Source organism: Otolemur garnettii, unplaced genomic scaffold (assembly GCF_000181295.1).
Source record: "Otolemur garnettii isolate 467f Iridium unplaced genomic scaffold, OtoGar3 scaffold00132, whole genome shotgun sequence".
In the NCBI taxonomy this organism is placed as follows: domain Eukaryota; kingdom Metazoa; phylum Chordata; class Mammalia; order Primates; family Galagidae; genus Otolemur; species Otolemur garnettii.
Window position 1 is genome coordinate 461,285 of NW_003852527.1, and position 10,561 is coordinate 471,845.

A 10,561-nucleotide genomic window follows, 5' to 3' on the forward strand; every position below is an offset into this window, starting at 1 on the left:
TTTTTTTTTTTGCAGTTTTTGGCTGGGGCCAGGTTTAAACTCGCCACCTCCAGTATATGGGGCTAGTGCCCTACTTCTGTGAGCCACCGGCACCAGGACAGGATCATCCTTAACAATTCATTTTGTTTCTTTTACTGTCCTTTTGTGAGCATAACTTCAATAAAATGAACAGAAAAAAGAAAATATTTTTAAAACATTTAATGTTTCCTGTCCTGCATATACACAACATAAATTTCTGTTTATGATTTTATTGTGTGAATTCTCTGAGAACAGTTAGAATTTTGTGAATATAGCATCATCACATTCAAAATTAGAGTTCAACATTTCTGAACATGAAAAATATAAATATTCCCAAATCACACTTGAGAACATCTAAAGGCTTTCTAGTCGAGTTATAAAGTTATAGAATTTAAAGTCTCTTACTCCTAACACTGGTTCTCTAACTCTGAAATCTACTCAATCTTTGGCAACAACTCTGCAAAAGAAAGTGGTAAATGATGTAAAATTTTTACAAAGTTATATAAAGCACTTACAGCACTATGTTTTAGACTTCAAATTTATTAAGCATTTAAAATAATGTAAAAATTTGGCATGTAGTCATGATTCATTAAAACATTCTAATGATTCTTAACCTCTAAAATGACAGCTGTTATGTATTAAGTTGTAAGAAAAATAGTACTGTGGATTCTGAGTTTGTTGAAAGCAGATTAAATAAATCTTAGAATTTTATTTGTTTATGCTAAGAGAAACCAAGTGTAATAATTTTTTATTCTATGATAATTTAAATCATAATTGTTTGAAAACATTGAATAATGTTCTTTAATTATGTTATTGCATATAGTCTTTATAAAGCTCCTTAGGGATGTAAACAATCATATCACTGTGTAAGTTATTGTTTTTCTTAAACTTTTGGGGTACTTCTGTATCAATTGGCTTTATACTTCTGCTGAATATAATATTAATAACTTGAAATAGTTCAATTTTGATGTAACAGTGTTTTACTTATTTACTTTTCCCTTTTTTATAAGCTATTTGAACTGCTGGGACCTGAAGGACTCGACCTTATTGAGAAGCTCCTCCAGAATAGAACTACGATTGTGAAATTTCTTAATTCCTCAAATGATCATAAATTTCAGGCTCTTCAAGGTAAGATAGTATCTAGTGCTAATTGTAATTTAAAGGAAAGGTTTATTAGTTAGCAAACTTTTTAAATATAATTACACTTTTTATATCCTTTGATCTATTATGTAATTTACTGAAAGCATTCTGTTAAGTAGATTTTACTTATTACAGATTATGAAACAAATATAAATGACCTCAGTAGGAAGGCATTATGGCAATGTTTGGGTATGGCATTTAAAGTTTTTTTAAAAGGCAGATACTTGAAATACTCTGGGCCAACTAGTATAATATAATTTCCCTACAATTTTTTATTTTGAAAACTTTCAAACCTGTAGTAAAGCTACAAGAAAAATACAGTGGACATTTGTATGCCTTTAATGTATATCCACTGGTCAGTAACATTTCCCCACCCCCACCCCCTTGAACTGCACATGTATACCTACACACATCCTTAGTTTTTAAATTTTTTTTTTTTTTTTTTTGCAGTTTTTGGCCAGGGCTGGGTTTGAACCTACCACCCCCAGCATATGGGACCAGTGCCCTACTCCTTTAAGCCATAGGCACTGCCCCCTAGTTTTTAAATTTTTGCTGAAGAATGACAGGAAGTTGCAGATGTCATGTTACTTCACCTATAGAATAATCAATATATATATAAGAAAAATGTCTCCTAGTTAACTGAAATGCAATTATCACAGTCAGGAAATTGAACACTCACAGTGTCATGTACTACATACATTTAAAAATCTGGAACACTGGAACAATTAGGGAAAGTTGCCTGGGAAACCAAAATTATAAAAAATACCTGACTTAATCATGACACAACTGATGGTGTCAGGTTTGAAGTGACAAACAGGAAAAAAGTTTGTTTTACATGACTCAAATATTCCTTGCCAGCCTTACACGCAGTTCGGGATTTTTAAAAAATTTTATTAGCACAAGAAATTAGACACCTCTCTTCAAACTATTCAGCATCTGTTCTTTATGCAATTTATCTCATCTTTTCTTTACACTTATGATTGATAGTACTAAAAGGAAATGATAAAGACAGCCTTGGTTTAAATCTAAAATCTCTTACAGATTTTCTCTGTTACTTATGGATTTTCTTGATTACTAATAAAAGTTCTCAGAAGCCTAGAGTTGCTTTTAGATTGCTAGAAACTTGGAAGATTTGAATTAGTGACCTTAACTTTCTGCACATCTTTATGTTGAGTACTTCCATACTGTCTTGCTCCAAAATGCTTCTGCCTTTCTGCCTTTTGCATAGTGCATAGTCAGATAGATTGCAGTAAGTCAGGAAGGTTTAGAAACATTTAATATGGGTGTCTATCAGAAGGAGAGGAATGAGCTGAAATACTCTGAGAATTTGGTGTTCTATTTTGTCAGTCTCCCAAATATTAACATAGAGATACTGATTCCAGCTTTTAATACTCATGATTTATTAATATAAAGTTCAGTATAAGTTCAGCTTCAGATGTTTATTTGAAAACTAGTTGATGAGTTTCATTTATGTTCATTATTATGTTCTACGGATTTTATTTCATTAGGATAACTTCTGAAAAGCAACCGATTTTTTAATTCAAAATATTAAACTAGAATTATTAAACACATTGAACCATCAGGCTTCCCTGAGATGTTTTCTACTCTTTTTAAACTATTCTACTTTTTTATTCCATGTTAGATCATTTTTGATATTGCTACTATGTAAGAAGAATAATTATATTCTTAGAAATTAAATTTGGGGCATTTAAACAAATAGATTTTAATTTTTTCTGAAAACTATGTTTAAAAAAGCTGGCAACCAGCATATTTTTCAGTAGGGTTTTTGGTGTGCATACATTAAAAATTATTTTCCCTACAGTTTTTTTCTTTTGGTGGGGGGAGAGTGAGGAAGTACTCCTGAAAAAAAGAATCATTGACCTCTTGTTACTTAATCACTATTCCTATTATGTTAGAATTAAGGTTTATTTCTGCTTGTCTGTCTCTATAGTAAGCCTAATCCACCAAGAAGAATCATGTGTTTAAACATTTGATATTTTACAACTTGATTTTAAAAATTTCCTATTATGTGTGGTCTTACAAGATTCTGGCACAATATTTTTTGGGTTTTTTTGAGACAGAGTCTCACTGTCCCCTGGGGTTGAGTGCCAGCATGTTATTATACCTTACACTAACCTCAAAACTCCTGGGCTCAAGTGATCTTCATGCCTCAGCCTCCTGTGTAGTTGGGTCTATAGGTGCCCACCACAGGTGCCCAGGAATTTTTCTGTTTTTAGTAGAGAAAATAGAGAGATTTGCTCAGGTTTGTCTCCATCTCCTGAGTTTAAGCAATCTGCTAGTCTCAGCCTCCCAGTGTGCTGGGATTATAGGTGTGAGCCACCATGCCAGTTGAGATTTTAGCATATTCTAAGTTAGATATTAAAAAGCTTTCAGTCAGATAGACATGTTTTCTTTATATTATTGTAATTCCTTGATTTAAATGATTATAAGTATATGCAATAGCATTAATTACTATCACATTTGCTTTAAATGTTAATGATATTAGCATAGCATAGCTTGTCACTGAAAATAGTTACAATTTTACACTTAAAATCTTTTTTTAATTTCAAACTTTTAAGTGGGTATAAATGTTTTTGCTTACATTGATCACTTTTATAGGACTTGAATCATGTCCCTAAGTGCCCCTCCCCACATTTCCCCCTTTCCTGCTTGACTCCCCCTGAGTTTCACCTCCTTATGTGCACATCTGAGTTCATCAGTGGACATGTGGAAACGTCGGAATGTTTCATTCTTTTTCTGACACTGAAAGTTCATTATAAATGTTGTTCTTAAACCAGATGTATAGAACAACTTAGAAGATATTTAAGACTTACTTAGGAAAATACATTTTTTAGAACTATAACATTTAGTCCTAATGTAGATGAGATTATATCTTATTTCATGACTTTGAGACAAACTTCATTTTTTAAAGACTTATAATGCCATTGTACAAGGTAATTATTTCCTATGATTGGGAGTTAACTGACTTACTTAAAATCATGTAATGAGGCAGTGATTAAGTGTCTGAGAATTGTGAAGATTTGACACAGAATGAATTAAAAAGCTAATTTCCCCAACTTGATGCTGTACTGGATCTGTACTGGATCTTGAGATTTGGTAGAATGACTTGCTTTGTGCTCCATCAGAATATGGGCCAAGTCTCATTCTTCATTGTTTTCCTAGCCTCGCACCAATGCCTACCAGCAAGTAGGTCCTGCTTATTGACTGGGATTGCTTTCAAACACATTCTTTTTAGTTCTTTTAGGGTTGCAGAAAGTTAAGATACTGCTCCTTACCGAAATTTAACTCAACACAGAAGATAATCCTGTTGGAAGAAAATGTTTCCTTCCTGAGTGATTGAGTTGACCAACTGCAGACCTAAATTGAGTTTATAAATGTTGAGTTTTGATTGGTCAGATTCCCCTTAGTGGTTTTGACCTTCTTCTTCTTCTTTTCTTTTTTTTTGTAAATGTGTTTCTGTGAAAAGGTAGACCATACTTTTACCTTGATTGCTTTGGTCATTACCTTAAATATGTCCTAAGCTAATACTAATGAATTTTATTTCACATATAAATAAATAAGTGGCATAGGTGCAGCTTAACAGGAATAAGGCCTATTACATAGGGGAATGTTATTTTAACTTGTAAAGAGTTTTTATTTTATTATATTATCAATAAATGTTAGTATTGATGGTTATCATATTCATTGAAATTATATTAACAGAAATTATTTCAAATTTATGAAATTTTATTTTTAGGCTCCTGATGTATGTAAGAATTTATAATGAAACTTTAAACTGCTTAGTCTTTCTTAGGAAGAAAATACTGCTGTGTTTTCTTAGCTACAAGTGTAATATCATTTAGATATTGTGATTCATAATAAAGTCTTCTTAACACATATTTTATGCTTTTATGTTTTGGTAGAGGCATCAGAAGTCATTTTTCCTGAAGGTTAATTAACATTAAAATTTGTTAAATGTTGTATTTCTTAAATTTTCTTTGTAGATAATTGTAAAAAAATTTTAGGAGAAAATGCTAAACCCAATTATGGTTGTCAAGTCACTATTCAGTCAGTACAAGAAAAGCAGTTAATAAAACAATATCGCCGTGAAGAAAAAAGAATTGCCAGACGAGAAAAAAAGGCTGGGGAAGATTTAGACATTTCAGAAGGACTTATGCCCTTTGATCCTAAGGAATTGCGGATACACAGGTAATGAAGGCTGGAAGCTGGAAAATGTGTGTGTTGAAATTGCTGCTTTTATTTATCATTATCATTTTTTTGGTTTAGCATGAGTGATTTAGATGAATCTTACTTCTAGTCACGTTTTCTTATAAGAAGAGAATTTTGTTGTATGAAAACCTAATTTTCTGGAATAAGAAAGCAATGATCTGCTTAATTAGAATATTCTTGGTTGCGTTCACATAGATGAGAGATTCAGATTATAGAAATAAGCTATTTTTAGGTGCTGTGCACTCACCAGTAGGTTGAGATTTATAAAACTTACATAAATTTATTTGCAACTTTTGTTTTCCGTCTCAGCTTAATGATCTCCATGTTGTTAATTAGAATTAGAAGGAAAATTAAATAACGGCATTATTGCACTTAATTCTTTAAATACTGAAACCGACTTTTAAAAAGGAATTGATACCTTGTTAAATATGTCTGAACTGTGAAAAGACATTATAAATAAAGAGTCTTTAAAGTCAAACTTTCGGATGGTGTTATCTAAAAATAACATCCAAAATTGTGCTGAATCCTGTTTGGTTGCTCTGAAAATTTCAGGATTTCTCGTATCATAGTTTAATTTCTTCTCTTTTATGACTGGCTGCCTGAAATAATTATTATAAGTATCTTGTTTTAGTCTTTTTTTCTTTTCAAAATAAAGATTTTAAATTTGGCCGATTATTTTTATATTTTTAGAGAGCACGCACTACTGAATGCTAGAAGTGTTCCAATTCTGAGCAGGCAGAGAGATGACGTTGAAAAAATACGTTATCCCCATGTTTATGACTCCCAGGCTGAAGCCATGAAAACATCGGCCTTCATTGCTGGTGCAAAGGTATGTATGCAATTGTATGTAACCATTTTTCAGTAATGTTCTGAGTAAATGACATGTAGCTTTTCCCTGTTTTCTTTGTGAATCTAGTTCTAGTTGACCAGACTATGCTAAGTTTTATTTTAAAATATTGGGGGAAATCAGATAATAACAGTATGAATATGTGAAGCTAACAGAATAGGTATTCAGAGCACACTTTCTTTTCATTGTTTTTAAAATTAGTATTTTTGAGTTTTATCAGTGGCATCATTGTTTAAACTTATTAGTATGTATTACACATTTTCCTAGTTATATGAGTACATTTGTCTTTAGAAAATACCATGTGGTTAGGGTAGGGATACTTAAAGATTGATTGCCATGATGTGGCCTGTATGTTAGATGAGATCTGTGATACATGAATGCTTTATGTGTGTGTGGTTTTGTGTATTTGCTTGTTTTTTTTTTTTTAATTTAGGTTATTTTTCTTTAAAGTAGCTACATGTATTTACCAGTGATTTGGCATAAAACAGTAGTGCTTTTCTCTCTTTCCTTAATTAGAGAATCTTTACCAGAGTAAATGTGTTATTTTTTATTGTTATTAGATTTTTATTTTTGATGTTTATAGATGATTTTACCAGAAGGAATCCAAAGAGAGAATAACAAGCTTTACGAAGAAGTAAGGATTCCCTACAGTGAACCAATGCCAATCAGCTTTGAGGAAAAGCCAGTTTACATCCAAGACTTAGATGAGGTGAGGTGAGCTTTTTATAGAGCTTATATTTTGATGCGTGATTTGTATTATAAATGGATTTACATTGGAAAAATTAGTTTTAAATACTACGTGTGAGAGGTCGGCTAAATAGTACAGAGACATACATACACAGTTGGTTACTAAAGAATTACAGCAAGGGAGTTTAAATAAAAAAAAATACATGTATTCCTTTATACTTTAAACATTTATGAATGCATTTTTGTACATATCTCTATATTTTGTTTTTTGGTTATTTTAGCTAATGACTTTATTTAACCTTAATTATCCCCTAGAAGAGTCCTGTCTTTAAATATAGTCACATTGGGGGTTAGGGTTTCAGAATATCAATTTTGAGATGGCATAGTTCTGTTCACAACATGGATAAATCCATTAGAAACATAGGTGTGCAGGCTCTTTGTGAACATAAGTTTTCATTCTCTGTGATAAATGTTCAGGAATGCTTTGCTGAGTCACAGTACAGTTCCATGTTTATTTTTTTTAAGAAACTACCATTGTTTTTTAGATGTACCATTTTATATTCTCACAATTCACTGTTATCTAGTTTCTCCACATACTAATCAGAATTTGGTTCTTTCGCTATTTTTTAATTTTTTTAGCTACTTATATTTTAATATATCATTTATATGTTAATCATTAATGACTGTGTGTAGTGATTTCTCAGTGTGTTGTTAATTTGCACATTCATAATGACTGACAGTAATTGGGGAATAACACATTCAAATACAGTGTATCTTTATATGTAAAAAAGCAAACTATTTGATGTCCTATTGCTGCAATATTCATCCTGCTGGATGTCATGAGCTTGAGTAGTAACACAAACCTCAGGACAAAGTGTAGATTTCAACAGAATGTCAGATAGAAGCGTAGTGCATCTTTTGCATTGAACCGTTTATGTTTCAGGAAAGTGCTGGTGAAGATGGAGGGTGTTGTCTGTCTTTCTTTTTTCACTGAGATCATAATTAGATACTATTCTTAACTGTCCTACGATGCTTTTCTGTCCTTTTTCTGACTGAATGCCATATTGGATAATTTTTTGTTTTCTTAAAACCTTTGTAATTTGATTAAAAAGCCAAGGACCATTTTAAAATTATAAAATTATTTATTATTGTTTTGCTCAAAGTGAGCAAAAAAGACAATTTATTGACCTTTTCACCTGAGCTGTTCAGGAATAAAGCTGCCTGTGTGCCTGGCTTGGATATATAGGTTCGTATGATGTCATCCTATCTTTTTCTCTGTCTTTATGTTTCTCTCTTAATCTCTTTCTCCCTATTTTTTACTTTTCTTTCCTCTTCTCTTTCTTTCACCCATCCCTCTCTCTTTTTATTTCTCTTCAATCCCTCTCTCTGGTTTTTTGATACAGAGTCTCACTCTGTCACCCCACTGGAGTGCAATGGCATCATCATAGCTCACTGTAACTCAAATTCTGGACTCAAGTGATCTTTCCTGCCTTAGCCTGCTGAGTAGCTAGGAGTACAGGCATGTACCACCATGTGGGCTAGTTTTTCTATTTTTTTGTAGGGACAGGCTGGTCTCAAACTCCTGAGCTCAAGTGATCCTCTTACCTTGGCCTCTCAGAGTGTTAGGATTATAAGATGAGCCACTGTATCCCAGGCTTTTTCTCTCATTCCCTGATTCCCAGATAGGCTTTCTTCATATAATCAGGGAAAAGTATATGCAGCAGTTCCAAACTTAACAGTTTCTCTGTACTTAATACCAGAATTTCTTCCCACAAGTTCTTCTGGGGCAGCGGGGGAATCTTCTGGGATGAACTCTGATATTCCTGACTGTGGCCACCAGTTCATTTCTGAACCAGTTCCTTTCTCTGTAGTGGGCACGTGGGGTTCTTTCTGACCTGTGGCTGCTCACTTGCACATCCTAACTGTCAGCTCCCTGTGAGCCACCAGGAGTCAAGAGGGAGTTTCTCAAAGGAAATCAGGGTACCATTATTACCCCTAAAAAAAGGAGGAGAAAAAATTAAAAAGCAAGAACTATGTCTTTGATATTTTAAGTGAAAGACTTAGGCTTATTTTTTATCTTGGGATTAAATATGTTGACTTCTCTTTGCATAGTTGGGAGTTATATTTTGTATCAGTTAATCAAGTGTTGCTCAGCAGAATGGTCTCCTGACTCAAATATAATTCTTGGTTTGAAAAGCTAATGTAAAAGATGCACATAATGTTTCATATGAAAAGCTAAGAAAATTGAGTCTTATTAAATCTATTGTAAAGAATTTTGAGATTTAGGTTTTCTGTGAGCTTATTTTCTTGAATCCTGTACTTATATTCTTAAGTATGGGGTAGGGGGAAAGAGAGTATTATCCCTGATCTTTGGTTACTCAGTGTAATGTATCTGATCCATCCCCTTGGAAATGACTGGGACAATAGAGGCATGGTGTGCAAAGTTTTATGGCAGCAGCACAGAGAAAGCAAGCAGAATAAAGGTATCAGGGAAGAAGCTTTCGTGGAGGTATATGTTGAAGGCATAGATTTTTAATAGATAAAGCAGATGGGACTGTACACCAGGCAAAGGATGCTGCATGAAATATTTTGTGACCTTTGAGAAACAAGCACATCAGTCTTAGGCTGTATATGGAGAGTGGCAGCGAATGAGTCTAGAAACAGACTTAATAGCCTGTATGTGGCCTGTATGTGTAGGGCTTTGAAAATTATGCTAAGAGGAAACATTATTTTTATTTATTTATTTTTTTGTTTAAGTCATAAACACATAGATCATGTGTACATTGACACCTTTATGGGTATCATTGATGCCTTATATACAATTAGGAATATTTACATCAAACTAGTTAATATAGCCTTAACCTCATTTACTTAATTATTGTACTAAGACATTTATACTTAATAGATTTGACATGTACTATTGTAATATGAACCATAGGAATGGTCCCACCGTTTACCCTACTTCCATCGAATTGAAGCAACACCAGAAATACATTACTGGGATCTGACCAAATTTAAAAACTTCTGCACAGCAAGAACATAGTAAGGAAAGCAAGCAGACAGCCCTCAGAATGGGAGAGGATATTTGCAGGTTATGTATGACAACCAGAATCCACAGAGAGTTCAAACTTATTAGTGAGAAAAGAACAAGTGATCCCATTTCATTGTGGGCAAGAGACTTGAACAGAAAGTTCTCTGATGAACAGAAAGTTCTCTGAAGAAGACAGGCACATGACCTACAGATACTTGAAAAAATACTCATCCTCTTTAATCATCAGAGAAATGGAAATCAAAACCACTTTGAGATATCATCTAACTCCAGTAAGAGTAGCTCATATAACAAAATCCCAAAACTACAGATGTTGGCGTGGATGTGGAGAAAAGGGAACACTTCTGCACTGCTGGCAGGAATAAAACATTACTTTTTAGAAACAGGAGAGTAAATGGTCATTTTTCACAGAGAGGGATTACTTTGGCTATAACAGAGTTGAAGACTGAGAGTAGAGTTGCTGCAGTAGTTCAGGGGAGAAATGCTACAGTGTGAATTAAGAAAGTGGAGGTCGGCTCGGCACCTGTGGCTCAAGTGGCTAAGGCACCAGCCACATACACCTAAGGTGGCGGGTTCGAATCCAGCCCTGG

The 10,561-nt window shown here is 33.4% G+C and overlaps 1 protein-coding gene across 1 annotated transcript in view; it reads left to right on the forward strand.

The window, feature by feature from the left end:
- The window catches only part of ASCC3 (activating signal cointegrator 1 complex subunit 3), a 368,987-nt gene that overhangs the window by 64,862 nt on the left and 293,564 nt on the right, over positions 1 to 10,561 (forward strand). Inside the window, exons 5-8 of the mRNA XM_012810382.2 lie at positions 1,029 to 1,146; positions 5,163 to 5,367; positions 6,079 to 6,217; positions 6,819 to 6,944. Of these exons, the coding sequence (XP_012665836.1) occupies positions 1,029 to 1,146; positions 5,163 to 5,367; positions 6,079 to 6,217; positions 6,819 to 6,944 (588 nt within the window). The remainder of the gene's footprint in view (positions 1 to 1,028; positions 1,147 to 5,162; positions 5,368 to 6,078; positions 6,218 to 6,818; positions 6,945 to 10,561) is intronic.